The sequence below is a fragment of the Dipodomys spectabilis genome, unplaced genomic scaffold (genome assembly GCF_019054845.1).
Source record: "Dipodomys spectabilis isolate Male_0828 unplaced genomic scaffold, ASM1905484v1 ptg000241l, whole genome shotgun sequence".
In the NCBI taxonomy this organism is placed as follows: Eukaryota; Metazoa; Chordata; class Mammalia; order Rodentia; family Heteromyidae; genus Dipodomys; species Dipodomys spectabilis.
In genome coordinates, this window is record NW_024870918.1 from 3,975,359 (window position 1) to 3,991,521 (window position 16,163).

Genomic DNA, 16,163 nt, shown 5'->3' on the forward strand with positions numbered 1-16,163 from the left:
ATAGTGGAAGTGATTTTTAAAAATTTTTCTTCCTGCTGCCAACGTGTAGTTTCTATTTTGAACCAATAAATATGTATTATATCCATACTAAAAATGCAATAAATGTTATTTTATAAACTAAAACTCAGGGGACAGATGTAGGAAATGAAAAGATCATTTTCTTTATTATTGCCTACAAAGTAGAAAAGAGATATGGTCTCTGTAAAAGTCAGGCTCGGAACTAAAACCTTTTTACAAAAATGAAGAAATAACAGGGTAGGTTATTTCTTTTTTTTTTCTTTTTTTTTGGGGGGTGGGGGGGTCCGGTCGTGGGGCCTGAACTCTGGGCCTGGGCACTGTCCCTCAGCTCTTCAGCTTAAGGCTAGTGCACTTGAGCCACAGTACCACTTCCGGCTTTTTTCTTTTTGTTTATGTGGTGCTGAGGAATCGAACCCAGAGCCTCAGGCATGCAAGGCAAGCGCTCTACCACTGAGCTACCTTCCCAGCCCAGGGTAGGTTATTTCTAATTGTGCCTCCCCACTTGCATTTCCTACTATGGTTGCTTTTCTGGATTTCCAAAAGCAATGAGAGGCGCAACTTCCCATTTGCTTGCTGGCCACAGGATGAATGAAGATGAGTTACTGCTGTCAACAGTTGCTCCAATTTGCCTCAGGTAAGGAATTGGTGGCCCGATATGAAATGGGAATTGTATTTAGGAGAAAGAATAGAAGAGAAATTTCTAATTCTCTGCCTAAAGAAAGCTTAGAGTTTTGATGAGGAAAAACAATTGGATGCAGTGTCAGTAGCCTGTGTCGTCAGTTGAGATGGGCGAGAAACTGGGTCAACATAGACATTCTGCATCAACACTGTCAGATAAGCACAAAGTGTTCGATCAGATCGGCTTCTGTGGGAGGGGTGTCTGATGTAGTGGCACAGGTTAATCGGACACCTCATTCAGGAGGATGGCAAGCAGGAAGTCCCTCTTCTCCCAAAAGGCATTTAAAAGCTCATCTCTTGGTCATAGCCTGAAAGGAAGGCTGGAACACTGAGAGACGAACACAGATACAAAGTACTTCAGCTAGAAGCTGACTAGTATACTTGTTCACCAGCACTCATCATCCATCCATTCATTCATTCATTCATTCTCCAAGACCCGTTGTTGTGGCAGCTGCTGGGGGAGATTAGGTGGTGAACACAATCAATGTGGTCCTTATTCTCCCAAAGCTCTTCATCAGAAGCTTGTAGAACAAATTGGAAGGAAGCTTATTTTCTCACGGAGTCAATAGATTAAAAACATGGTCTACAAATTAACTTTGAACACAGATGAAGAAAACTTTCCATTAGGGTCCTAAAGCAGGAAATGGAACCCCAAGGCTTTATTATTATTTCTATATTTATATTTATATTATTTATTATAATATTTATAAAATATTATTTTTTTTTAATCTGAAAGCAGGAATGTCTAGAAAAGATCAGACCTGGAGCCGCTCTCCCCTTCACTGCACTGGGCTCTTTGTGGAAAGGACTAGAGCGTGTTAGGAGCACCCACCACATAGCCCTTCTCTATGGCTGTTGTGTCAAGGTGTGTGTAATGGAATTCATGAATACCCATCAGCATGGGAGATGTCACGAAGGAACATGTTAGACTCACTGAGGACTTTTAAGGGAGAAAAGCTGCTATCTACTCTACTCATTGCCTAGCTTTATTTTGAAACAGGTTTTAAAAGCCTGAGATTAACTCCTATGCTCACTTTCTATTCCTCATTTGTCAAACAAATCTTTTCAACTATTGCACAAAATCCTAAACTAAACCTTTAAGCCTAAAAGAATCCCCATATGCAATATCTGAACTAGGAGACTCTTCCTAAAACACAGTTAAGATCCTAGTCTTCAGCTTGGGAATAAAAGCACAAATCAAACAACTACTTACTATTAAGGAGGAAAGCAACAAGGAAGGCCTTAGAGTGATAATTAGCAGGCAGGGGATGTAGCTCAGTGGTAGACCACCTGCCTTGAATGCGTAAGGTCCTAGGTTGAGCCCCAACACTACCAAGCAACAACCAAGACCAATAAGAACCAAATAGGAAGCAAATCAGGATTGCCCTGCTATATTTAAACATTTTAATTCATGTCCAGACACTTCAGAGTATGTATGTTATTATCCAATGGGTATATTAATAGATTCAAAAAATTAAGGACCTATTTAAGTCAGTGATAGTAATCATTAGGAAATAACTATGTGAATCAGTCAAAATAAAAATCATTTATTGAAAGGCAGAGTATGAAATAAACCTTAGCTTTATAATTCAGTGTTGGTTTTATTGTTTTCCCAGGCTAAGAGAGAATTGTGAATTTAAATACAGGACAACTATATTAGGATTTAAGTTAAATTTCTAGTATGTCTAACTAATACTGCAACACAAAGGACAAGCATTAATGTTTGACAACAGATTAAACGTTATCTTTATTGTAATGTGTGGGGATAAAACCAGGGTCTCATATTCACTACAAAGTGGTCTACCACTGAGGTGCATGCTTGGCCCCAGCATTAGAATTTTAACTGTGCTTTCCATAAACATCCTTAAACATCCCCTTCGAGCTGTAGAAATCTTTCATAATCTTTATAAATGTTATAAAGAAAATGACTTCCAAGCTACCTGGGTTATTTTTTTAATCTGTATGCTATTACTTAGAAGATCAAAGAGGGAATTGATAAAAATTACAAACCGAGCAAACAAAAAATGTTTGGCATAGGCAAAGTTAGGTGTATGTGAAATCACACACTTGGCTCTGTTGTTTTATTTTGTCTTACAATTTTAGTGTCATGAGTCAAGAAGGCCAATTATTTGACTTAGAATTTGTTAGATACTCAATATGTGTTGTGAAAGTCTAACCAATCACTTTTGTATAGAAAGAAAGCCTTTTGTTTACTTACACCAGCAAATTATTCTGAAAGGGAAGGTTATAAATCATCCCTCTCACTGGAAACAGTTTGTGAGCCAGGGGTAAAAGGATAGAGCAAAAACTTGGAAACTCCAGCCCACAAATCAAAATTTCAAGAGCTGTGACATGGGAACATTTCCCTGTGGGTCTTTGGAAAAGCATGAAATTGTTTGAAAACCATCTGAAAGAGTTGCCTCTGTTCTCCTTTCCTTAGGGAGAAGGGCTCAGGCTACATGCGTAGTCAAGACTATCTGTGTGAGTTTCTGTCTCTACTTTACAGATGTGGAAACTAAGTCTTAGAAAGTTTAGATATTAACCAATCCGATAACTACTTCATTCAAAGACAGGACTCAAACCTGGGACTGTAGGTTCTAAAACGCCTCTTCTTTCTAGTATCTAAAACCAGAATTTAGGTGTGAAAGGAAAGAGCTATGTGGAGAAGGGAGCGATCTCATCTCCCAGAGGACATGGAGACACATTCTGACCTTTCTTTCAGCCCACAGATCTATGGGAGCAACAGGACAATGGAAACACTGGAACGTACAAATTAGACTGGGCTTACCTACCTTGACTACCAGGTAGATGTCTGGGGACGGGTAGGTGACGGAGAAGACTGCGGATCTTGCTTGGCTCGATGGATCAACTGCAGGTGTATGAGCTCGCAGAAATCCTTTCAGTTGGTCAGAGTTCAGGTCACAGTGAAAATTTTCTGAGATCTGTCAATGAGCAGTAAAGGGAAAAATCAGTTACGCTTGCTGCACTCTTGGGCTAAACATATTCAAACAGTGCAAAAGCAACACCAATATCTCGTTGAAGAAATTATTGTAACCATGGACACAGTGTGTGACTCGTGGCTGCTAGAAAGGCTGATATTTTGCCATCATTTATACATATTTTGGATCCATTTTAGAGAGATCCCTTGAAACATTTAAGATTTAGGAAGCCATTAGTATTTTCTGAGCTTCAATGATGTTCTAAGTATCGCACTTAGTCTAAAATCAAGAATGAGAGAATAGGGCCAACACATAACTAACTAAAGCAAAATAGAAGTCACCCTGTTCACAGAAAGAACTATTATGGAAGTTCTAGAAGGTGAGAGATCATTGGCTTGACTGAGAGAACTTGTCGTGGAAAAGCCACTAGAACCAGGTGATTCTGACTCTCACCGGCGTTCAGAGGATGACGTGTGTCAGGGCAGAGTACCCGGAGTTCCACGGCACAGGTAGAAAACACAGAGGCTGGAAGACCCAGAGTGAGCGGAGTAGACAGAGCTATCAGGGAGAGGAAGTGGCCGTAAGCCCTGCATGGATAGTAGCAGTGTGTGCTTAGTAATTGAGGTAGTTATGAGCAGCCACTGAGCATTTTGAGCTAAGGTATGCTATGATGCTTGGCTTTCTAATTTGGCGTGACTTAAAAGCCATTATTGGGGTTTTCCCTTTTCTTTTCTCTTGTCTTCTCATTTTCTCCTTTATCCTTCCTTCCATCCTTTCTCTTTATCTCTCTCTTCTTTTCTTCTTCCCTACTTCCCCCTCTCTTCCTTTCCTCTTCCCTCTCTTCTCTTTCTTCTCTCTCTCTTTCTTTCTCCTCTCCCTTCCTTTCCCTCCCCTCCTCTCCCCTCCCCTCCCCTCTCCTTCCCTCCCCTTCCTTCTGTCTTTCTGTGACAATACTGGATCCTGAACTCAGGATCTGGGCACTATCCCTTAGCTTTTCAGCCCAAGGATGTGCCTTAACACTGAAGCCAAGTGTCAAGCTTTCTTGGTGATTATTTAGAGATAAAGGTCTCATGCACTTTCCTACCCAGGCTGACTTCAAACCTTGATCCTCAGCTCTGACTAGCCAGCATTGCAGGTTGTAAGCCTGGGTAGCAGGATTACAGATGTGAGCCTCTAGTGCCCAGGGCTGTTCCCCTTTCCTAAGAGAGTTTTAATGAGAAGTGGTATTTGCTCAAGAGCACCCTCCCCTAGTTTTGCCATTGTCCTCTCAGAATTTCAAAATGACAGAACCCTCACAGAGAAGTGCTGAGCTGCTGATTTCTGTTCTGTGGAAAACACCTGGCAAGTTGGTGAGGTCTTCCCCCAGTAGAAGATGTAGAATTTCCTGCACAAGATGCCTGTCATCTGCAATGGACCTGTGGCAGTGTCCCGTACTTTGTAATCTGTGTATATCCAAGCTTGGAAGAGGCCAAGTTATATTATTTTATTTGATACATAACTCCAAATGCTAGTTCTTTTCCTCTCTCTATTCCAGCCATCCTACCACCTCCAAAGAGCCTTTCCCTTAAAGATTCTTCAAAGACCACAAACCACTAAGGATCCTCTATCAGTCCTTCAAAATCATCATTTTTTCCCAAGGCAATACGCCTGGAGCCATCAAAACCATCAAAGATCATTTGCTTTCAAACATAATGTGTTTTTCTGCTGTATATAAGTCAGACTGACAACATGAATCCAGAACGTCATGAACACTGTGTGCCTTCAGGATAGACTACTTGTTTCCTTACCTTTTTCCTTTCTTTAACATCGTACAGGGCAATGCTGGCAAACAGAGGCTCAATTTCAATCTCAAATCTGCCAGAAAGAGAGACAGCAAAAAAGAGAGAGAGAGAGAGATCAATATGGTTTTAGCCTAGATATTTTTGAACTTCCTGAAAGTGTCTGGATATATAAACTAGTTAAAAATGAAAGCATTTTCCAGGAATACTTGGACTAACTCCATGCATGAAAGTCATATAAGGATATTAATGGAGAAATATGGGAGGATCATGGAGCATTCCTAAGCATTTGAGGTCATGGTAGGTGCTACATTTTCCTCAAAAATGTTTGTTGGTGGCACTGACTGAGAGATTGTATGGACCTTTGACTTGATCCAAGTAGTATCATTTTTGGAAATATTGGGTATTAAAATGAGAACCCTGAGCCAGGCACTGGTGGTTCATGCCTGTAATCCTAGCTACTCAGAAAGCTGAGATCTAAGGACTTCAATTTGAAGCCAGCCTAAGCAGAAAAGTTTGTGAGATTCTTATCTCTAATTAACCACAAAAAGTCAGAAGTGGAACTTTGGCTCAAAGTGGTAGAGGGCTGGCCTTGAGCCAAAAGGCTCAAGGACAGTGCAGAGACCCTGTGTTCAAGTTCTATGATCACCAAGAACAATAATAGCCAGGCACCTGTGACCCGTCTGTCATCCTAGCTACTCAGGAGGCTGAGATGTGAAGATCATGGTTCAAAGCCAGCTCGGGCAGAAAAGTCTGTGAGACTCTTATCTCCAATAAACCACCAGAAAACCAGAAGTGGTGCTGTGGCTCAAGTGGTAGAGAGTTAGCCTTGAGCTGAAGGACAACACCCAGGCCCAGAGTTCAAGCCCCACGACCGACAAAACAAAAACAAGCAACAACAACAAAATGAGGACCCTGAAAATGTTAGACAAGTAACTGTTTTACTACTGAGCTTCTGCCCAGCCTGAATACTATTCTTACCATGGAAACCACCATGCTTTAGAGGACAGACTCACTTAGGCAACAGGCTTGCTGATGTTTTACTGCGGAGGTAAGAAGCTCTGCTATTAGATGCTAAGGGATGAGATTTTTTTCATATAGTAAAACAAAGAAGCGTGTGATTGTTTTTCCTCAGATCTGTAGTGAGGCAGTCAAAGAGGACTGGGGTAATGATATGGAGGGAAAGTCTGACCCTTCAGAGACAGGGAGGAGACCAGTCACTGCAAACAAACACGGAGAGGCATTGGCCCCATGAAAACTAGTTAAGAGGAGCCCCATGGGGGCTACAGACTTCACTGAATGCTAGAGCATTTGCCTAGCACATGTCAGTCTCTGGGTTCAATCCCCAGCACCAAAGAGAAAAATGAAAAGAAGGATAAACCTCTCCTATTCGCCCGAACTGCTAATTCCTCTTAAAATGATGAGCCTGGGGCTGGGAAGGTGGCTCAGTGGCAGAGCGCTTGCCTTGCATGCATGAGGCCCTGGGTTCGATTCCTCAGCACCACATAAGCAGAAAAAGCTGGAAGTGGCACTGTGGCTCAAGTGGTAGAGCGCTAGCCTTGAGCTGAAGAGCTGTGGGACAGCATCCAGGCCCACAGTTCAAGCCCCACGTCCAGCAAAAAAAAAAAAAAAAAAAAGATGGGCCTGAAGAACAGATGACCCCAAGCACAATCTTACCCCGTTGGAGAAGAGCATCTGACTGACAGATGAGCATCTCCCAAGATGCTCAGTTTTACAACTCATCTCCTTGGCCCCTGCCCACTGTGAGCAGCAATGAAGAGACCTGGACCATCATTACTTACAATCCATGTAAATTAGGCCAAATTGGCAAGGGCGCTGTTTCAACAGAGGATGTTTTAGAGGACTATTTGGGCTGAATCCAAGACTCAATGCCCCTTAGTCTGTCCTTATTCCAAGATGCTGCATGGCTAAAGATGTCATTTAAAGATGGGCGCTGGTAGCTCACCCCTGTAATCCTAGCTAGTCAGGAGGCTGAGGTCTGAGGATTGTGGTTCAAAGCCAGCCCAGGCAGAAACATCCATGAGACTCATATCCAATAAATGACTCAAAAAGCTGGAAGTGGCACTATGGTTCAAGTGGTAGAGCGCTAGTGCTAGTCTTGTGTATGAAGAGGCTCAGGGACAGTGCCCAGACTCTGAGTTCAAGCCCAAGAACTGGAAATAAAAAGCCATCTAATCAACTAACCCATTTCTCTGGGCTTGTATTTCTATATTGTATATATGCACATATCACATTACACACACAGATATTTCTATATCTATCAAGAGACAGATGTAGATATGTATATACACACATACAAAATGCATGCATGTATGAACCCAATGAAACATTCTTTTAAAAGAGAGGTTATTTTTACACATGCTACAACATGGATAACCATATGGGCATGAATAATATGGAATCCCTTTTCCATGATATACTTAGTATAGTCAAATTCAGAGACAGAATAGGGAGAAGGGTAGACTTTAGTGTTCATGGGATTCCAAGTTTTAACGTGGGAAGGTAAAACATTTCTATAAAGAAATGACAGTGATTGATGTACAACACTGTAGATGCACCTAATGCCACCAAACCATAGGTAAAAAAATAACAAGATGGTAGATTTTTACCTTATATACATTTTTTTTTGTCAGTCATGGGGCTTGAACTTTGGGCTTGGGTGCTGTCCCTGAACTCTTCAGCTCAAGGCAAGCGCTCTATCGCTTAAGCCATAGTGCCACTTTTCCAGTTTTCTAGTGGTTTATTGGAGATAAGAGTCTCACAGACTTTCCTGCCTGGGCTGGCTTTGAACCATGATCCTCAGATCTCAGCCTCCTGAGTAGCTAGGATTACAGGCGTGAGCCACCGGCACCTGGCTCCTTATATACATTTTAATACACATATAGGCACATACACACACAGAGAATTTCTCTGATGATTCTTCCTCTTGTTAGGCAGTAGCATGTGAATCTGACAATTGTCAGTGCTTACTAGCTTACCAGCTGGTGCCTGACATAGTTTAACTGTGGGCTCCCTGATAACCAAAGTGTATGAAAATAGTTGTGTTATACTGGGGTAGGTTACTGATTAATAAGTTCCCTGTGCTTTAGAGAAAGAGAAAAATAATTAACATTTATTAAGTGCTTATAATTACAATATGATAAATATTTCTTCTGTGATAGTGTAATTCAGATATCATGTTTCTGTTCTACACAAGGAAATCAAGTACTTTGACAAAGGCCACAAAGTTAGGAAATGACAGTTATGTTGTGAAGCATTTCTTTCTGGACACAGAACAAGCCTTTTTCTGTACACGCTTTTCCAAGTATTATTTCCAAACACAAGTTTACCAAGCATCAAGGAGTGTGTCACTGTATGAATTTTTGGTCCTAGCTGACACTTTTGGAACCAGAATTTCTTGGGGGAAATCTGCAGCTCAAACCAGATTCCTGGGTAAATGTAGTATGTGCTCTAGAATTTCACCAAGAACATCCCTTGAGAGAGAGAGAGAGAGAGAAACAGGTTTCCCCAACCAAAACACAAAACAGAAATATTCTCTAGTGTTACTATTTTTTTCCTTGCTACTATAAACATCTGCAGAATTGGCCCTGGCTCAGTTATTTCTGTTCCCTTGAAAGGCTTTCCGTATTTCCTGAAAGCAACACAGAGACAGTTACAGACCTCAATAACTGTTTAGAAATTCCCTAGCTGATAAACTCAATAGTACCTTAGAGAATTTGGCCCATCAATGTTAATAGCAAAATGTGTTTTTAATGCCATTGGTCATAATTATCTCTAATATTACTGGTAATTAAAACCTGAATTCTATTCCCACTTCACCTCTGGGCTTTGTCTGTGAGCATCTCTTCCTTCCGTCACTAGCGTTATTGGAGGTGTCTCTCTTTCCTCCCAGGTACCTCAACAGCAAAATGATCTCTTATTTCAGTTACTTGACAGGTGTGCAGGTCAAGCACAAGTACATCAACTCTATTTCTTTTCTACTCTTGGACTTGGGGGAACCTCATTAGAAACTTGAAATTGTTCATGTAGCGGAATCCAAGTGACTCTGTGTGTCTTTTACCAACTCGTGGCCACCCTGCTGGGCTGTGATTGCCCACCTGCGGGAACGGGTCTGCCAGGCTGGGTGTCATACTGCACAGGCAGTCACTGCTTTGCATCCTGTAGGAGTGAGTACAGCAGGCCTTAGACAATAGTATCAACTCTCGAGCAATGGAGAGGAAATGAATGGCCTCTCGCCGCTCACAGCCAGTCCTGAGGCCCAACTGGCTACCAAGGTTAGAATTTGCCCTTCTGGGCCCAGTACTTGAAATACAACCGAGTTATAATCAGTGCCCAGAACAAAATGCCCTGACATCCCCACAATGCCTACTGGTATCCGTGAGTAGCTAGGATTCTGTATGTGAGCTACCACACTTGATTTTTCTTAATGGAGACCATTTCACTCAGAACTGGCTTAGGTCAGGTTGTCCAACAGCTTCATTTCCAAGTAAGAGCTCAAAAGCGTAGGGTGGAAATCCAGCTGTGTGTGCAGTTTGGATACCTAATTGTAAGCCACGCGGTGCTTAAAAGGTCCACGTACGTGACTTTTAGATCAGATGACTGTCTTGTTAAGAGCACAAAAACATGTGAGTCGTGTGTCAGTGCTGGGCACAGAACTCCAGATCTTGTATTCAGTAAGCACATGCTCTACCACTGAGCTACAACCCCAGCTCGGCATTTACAATGCTAAGAAATAGAAGAATAAATTCTCTAAGTTCATAGTCTGCAAAGAGGAGGAGAAGTTTCTAAGCATTCTGGGGAGTCACAGGACAAGTCTCTGGGGTATAGCAAAGAAATGCTAATTTTTGTTGGTGGTGGTGGAGGTCATTGGGCTTAAACTCAGGACTTGGGTGCTACTGCTGAGCTCTTTTGCTCAAGGCTAATGCTTTAGCATTTTGAGCCACAGCCCAACTTCTGGTTTTCTGCTGGTTAACTGGAGATAAGAATCCCATGGATTTTTCTGCCTGGGCTGGCTTTGAACCATAATCTTTAGATCTCAAGCCTCCTGAATAGCTAGGATTACAGGCATGAGCTACTAGCACCAGGCAAAAAGTTTTAATTTTAAGGGGTACTGACTTCAACCTTAACATTTTTAATTTTTGTATCTTATAATAATATAAATAGCTGAGTGCCGGTGGTTCATGCCTGTACTATTCAGGAGGCTGAGATCTGAGGATCCCGATTCAAAGCCAGCCAGGGCAGGAAAGTCTGAGAGACTCTTATCTCCAATTAACCACCAGAAAAATAAAAAACAGAAGTAGCACTGTGGCTCAAGTGGTATAGCACTTGCCTTGAGCTGAAGAGTCAGGGACAGCATTCAGGCCCAGAGTTCAAGCCCCATGACCAACAGATAGATAGATAGATAGATAGATAGATAGATAGATAGATAGATAGATAGATAGGCAGATAGATAGAGATAATATTTAATACACAAGTTTAAAATGGATACAATATATATAGAACCTATGCCTTTTTGCATTCCAATTGGAATAGCTTAGAGACAGGGAATCATTATCTTTAAGAGAAAAACAGATTGCTACAGACACATTTTGCTTGGATTGTGTGCTGCTTTGGGGAAATTACCTTGTGCAATTAATACTCCTACACAAAAATGAATGACAGGAAAGTAACACAGGCTGGGGAGGGGTGGGAACCACTGGGTAGGTAGGGGGAGGGCCAGCAGAGGAGGTCCAGTGGAGTGGAAGTTCTTTATGTGCTTCTATGAAATAGAACAATGAAAACTATTGTTCTGAGAAAAAACGGGGAGGGAGGGGGAAAAGCTGGGGAGGGGGAAGAAGGTGGAAAGAGGGAGGGAGATGGGTTCACTGGGGTACACAGTATGCCTGGATGGAAATATCACAACTTCCCTTGAACAATAAACATGTGATCATAAAAATGCAAGAATAAAAATCATGCAAGAATAATGCAGCTGAAAGAGAGACAGTACGTAAGAAATGGGCAGCTTACATAGAAAAACATGCATTTCTAGCTCCTCCAGCAAACAGAGTCAGGATAACTGACAAAAATGAGCCAATTTCACTGGCAGGAGTTGGTATAGATAGTAGTGGGTGCTTCCTTAACACTGCCCACTTCCCAAGGAGCAGTCCATCCCAAACAAGGGCCATCACCATGGCAACAGAGAGCCACGCTGGCTCCCTGTCTGCATATTGCATCCATCCCTATGTTTCAACAGTGACGTGTTGGCAAATGTTTAACCAACAGGTCTCCAAAGGAGAAAACAGTCTAATTCATAGCAGCTGCTGATTATAAACACTTTTCACCAGGGCCAGTTCAAACTGCCAGCGCGACTGGACCGGAATGCAGGACCGGAAAGCAAGGAGGCAATTCCACTGCCAGCTTCCCTGTTCATTTCACTGTTCACTTGTTCCTCCTGCTGGAAGTTGAAGCCAGGTCCCTGCACACGCCAGGCAAGTGCCCCAGCATGGAGCAACATTCCAGTTCACTGTTATTTTTTTCCTTTTTTTTTTTTTCTTTTTCCAGAAGTACAGGGCTTTCTGCTGAGTGAAGCCTAGACTTTGGGCCAAACTTTAATGCTCCCCCGGTAGCTGAAATGACGGGTAGACACCACCATGTCCAGCTTCTTATTGGTTGAGCTTGGCTCTCACAAACGTTTACGTAACCCCAACTGGCCTCCAATCATGATCCTCCCAATTTCTGCCTCCTGAGTAGTGAGGATGATTTTAAGTGTGAGCTGCCACACCTGATTTTATTTTCTTAATGTAGACCATTTCACTCAGCTACCTTAACATGTCTGCTTGACCTCAGTAGGCACCTATGTTTGTTTTTACTTTTGCCCAGGAATAATAATATCAAAGTGTTGGTAGGAATAGAATCCTGGTCTGGCTAAACTTCTGTCTTATAGCCCATCTCGGTTGCAAGCATACAGGGTGAGCCTTCCGCACCCCAGCTTTGATGATCGACGATCTGAGCACAGTTTGTACTAAAAGGATGAGACAAGCGTTGGTGCATTTGCTGATACTTACTTCAGGGTCAGCAACTTCACCAGTATTCGGTTGCCTAGATGTTCCTTTGGACATTCTGGTACTGGACGGATTTCCACAGCATCCTCCTGCCGTGAATCACAATGGAAAGAAATCATTTAGTGGCTTTCCATGAAGATTTCCAGAGGGAGCAAGCCCTCCTCAGCTAAGTCAACATGATTTTGCCTTGGTTTTTTTTTTTTTTTCTTATTTATTATTTCTTCTTTTGTGATGGTCCTGGGTCTTGAACTCAGGGCCTGGGCACTGTCCCTTAGCCTTTTGCTCAAGGCTAATATGACTACTTGAGTCACAGCTCTACTTCCTGGTGGTTAATTGGGAGGGCAGAGTCCCATGGGCTTTCCTGCCCTGTGTGGCTTTGAAGCCATGCTCGTCAGATCTCAGCTTCCTGAGGTGGTGCCTGACTTTGCTTTATGTCTAACGGCAGACATCATATTACATGTTTACAAGCGAGTTTGTCATCCAGCCCCCTAGCCTTCATTCCTAGCAAATGTTTTGTCCTTTCGGAAACCCAAGCTTTTAAGACAAAGAGACTGAGAGAGGAAGGAAGGAAATGCAAACGGGGATGTGAGACACACACATGGGCCCATTGTTGGCTTCCTCCCCCCTCTCCTCTTTGCTTGATCTAAATACACATTCAAAGCATATCTGCTGCCAGGGGTTTTAACTAGTTTATACATAGTTTTCACATCTGAGTCAGGATAGTTGCCTTTTTTTCCCCCCTGGTCCCAGGGCTTAAACTCTGGGCCTGGGCACTGTCCCTGAGCTCTTTTGCTTAAGGTTAGAGCTCTACCACTTGAGCCACAGTGCCATTTTTAGCCTTTTTTCTGAGTCGTTTGTTTATTTTTTTTATTTATTTATTTATTTTTTTGGGTCTGGTTGTGGGGCCTGAACTCTGGGCCTGGGTGCTGTCCCTCAGCTCTTCAGCTCAAGGCTAGCACTCTACCACTTGAGCCACAGCGCCACTTCCAGCTTTTTTCTTATGTGGTGCTGAGGAATCGAACCCAGGGCCTCAGGCATGCAAGGCAAGCGCTCTACCACTGAGCCAACTTCCCAGCCCCTGAGTCGTTTATTGAAGGTAAGAGTCTCATAAACTTTCTTGCCCAGGCTGGCTTCAAACCACAATCCTCAGATCTCAGCCTCCTGAGTAGCTAGGATTACAGGCGTGAGCCACGGGTGCCCAGCTAGGATCGTTTTCTTAAGGCAGTTAAGTTACCATCAGTCCTATAATGCAGCCTCTTATCCCTTAAACAGATGACAGAGCCTGAGAGTTGAATTTAGAGTTTATTTACAGACACATCCAGCTAAAGTGCTATGTTTAAAAAGCTTAGGAATGATATGTTAACTGTGATACCTGCCTTTACCAAAGACAAAGACTTTAAGAGGACTAGGGAAGTCCCTACTTCAACTTTACACTTAAATCTGCACTAACACTCTACTTTAATGATAACTATATATGCAGAGAGAATCAGGGCAAATCCTTGAAAACCTTCAATCTACTCTCTTGCAGCAAGCTACCTACACCTTGGAATGTGGCCTGCCATACACAGGGTCCAAAGAACTGGGTCATAGACCCTTTTTTCTGAGTAATAACTGGCAAGAGCTTGTCATCAAATACTCCTCAGCAGCCTTTTACTACTACTACTGCTACTATTACTACCACTACTATTACTACTATTATTACTACTATTACTACTACTACTATTATTGGTAGTAGGATTAAACTCAGGGCTCTATGTTTGCTCAGCAGATGCTCTACCACTTGAGCCATGTCTCTATTCCCTTTTTCCATTGGCTGTTTTTGAGATGGAGTCTCACTTGATGCAGCTTGAGCTGCAATCCTCCTCCTCGTGCTGCACATGCTTCCGGGGATGACAAGAGTGTGTCACAATGCCCAGGCATTTGTTAAGATGGAGTCTTATGAAGCTGGTCCCTCCCCCCCCCCACCCCACACACACATAAGATGACATCTAAATTTGATCCTCCTTTTTTGTCTCCAAAGTAGCTAAACTTGTTTACAAATAGCAGGGAAGTCATCTTCCTGCGAGACTAGTGAAAGTGATAAATTAATCAGCAACCCAACCCTCCCTCCCCTCACCTCCATGGCTCGTAGTCACAGGGCCTGTCTTGCTGGGGGAAGACCTGTGTTCCTTTCAGAGGAGGTGCTGTTGGGATTATAGACATACACTACCATACAATCCTGAGCAGGACTCTCCAGGTAAGCTAGAACTTTTAGGATCATCAGAACAAGATGATCTGTGGTCTTCAATTTACTAAGACTTTTGGTCTTAAATAACTCTTGAAGTCTCACTTAAAAAGGCTTTTTATTTGGAAAAATTTGAACATGATGCACAAGTAGAAACTAACACAACTGAGTCACCATTTATTCTCACCTGCAACAACTTTAACTCCTAGACACCTGGTTTCATTGATTTTATTTGCTATCTAGACTCTCTATTCAGTAAAGTTACCATGCATTATAGCACCTTACTGTTAAGTATTTCACTCCATCTCTGTAAAAGAGAATCATTGTTAAAAAAAAGATGCCATAATTACTTCTAAAATTTAACTCCCAAAGTTTAACTTCTAATTGGCACTAGATAGATCATCTCATTTCGCTACAAGGTTCACCTATGACATGTAAATTATGCATTCTTCCTTTTTTTAAAACCAGTACTGAGGGCTCTTCTTGCTTATCTAGCACTCTACCACTAGAGCCATAACTCCAGTCCAGCTTTTTGCTGATTATTTTGGAGCTTAAACACCATTTGCTAGAGGTCAGCTTCCTAAGCAGCTGACCTGCTTAGTGTCCAGCTAAACATCTTTCTTAAGTTTCTGTGCGTGTGTTTATTGATGTGTCACACTCACATGAAATAAAAGCTAATTCCTAAAGAAGCAGAGGAGGACCTGGAAAACTGTCATGGATCTAGGAAAATAATTAAGCAAATATATGTACATATGCATATATGTACACATATACACACATATATACATGTACACATACACCTATATGTGTATATATCTATATGTGTATACCTGTATATCTGTATACATGTAGACATCTATGTATATATATGGATATATCCACATGTATATGTATAAAGGAAAACGAGAAGGAATGAAGTGAGAGAGGGAGGAGAGAGACGATACTCCTCCATCTACTGACACAATGGATCTTGAAGCCAACTCCAGATTTCTCCAGCTGTGATTCTGTTATATGAACCAGTAAGTATTCTATGCCCTTGTTTTCTTTATGTGGTCCAAGCCGGCCTTGAACTTGTGGTTGTCCAGCCTCTATCCCGAGTTCTGGGAGTCAGACACATGCCATCATTCTTGGCTCTTCATTTTTAAAAAATCTACTCATGTATTCATCATTCACTGAGCAGGTCACCGACTGTCCTGGTTATGTAGGCCAGGCTGCCCTGCCTCTCAGAAGGTCGGGCAGGGGTGTGCCTTCACAGCCTACCTTGTGATCCGTGTTCTTACACAGGCTCCTGACTTCACTCCTGCTGGGAAGGATGTCCAGGATGTAAGGCCCACCCGAGGATTAAACAAGTGGGTCATTGAGTGGGGGTCACTGTGTTATCTGCTTTGCTGAGTAGAATCAATCAGAAAGTAGAATGGCAATGACCAGAGAATGACTGCTGTCTTGGTGAGGGGATTATTATTAC

General features: G+C 42.3%; 1 protein-coding gene across 3 annotated transcripts in view; it reads right to left on the bottom strand.

Moving 5' to 3' along the window:
- Window positions 1–16,163, bottom strand: part of Dock8 (dedicator of cytokinesis 8) — a 180,370-nt gene that overhangs the window by 95,183 nt on the left and 69,024 nt on the right. For all 3 annotated transcript variants that reach the window (XM_042699402.1, XM_042699401.1, XM_042699403.1), the window contains 3 exons: window positions 12,478–12,563; window positions 5,423–5,489; window positions 3,489–3,638 (listed from right to left, as the gene is read on the bottom strand). In XM_042699402.1, the coding sequence (XP_042555336.1) occupies window positions 3,489–3,638; window positions 5,423–5,489; window positions 12,478–12,563 (303 nt within the window). The remainder of the gene's footprint in view (window positions 1–3,488; window positions 3,639–5,422; window positions 5,490–12,477; window positions 12,564–16,163) is intronic.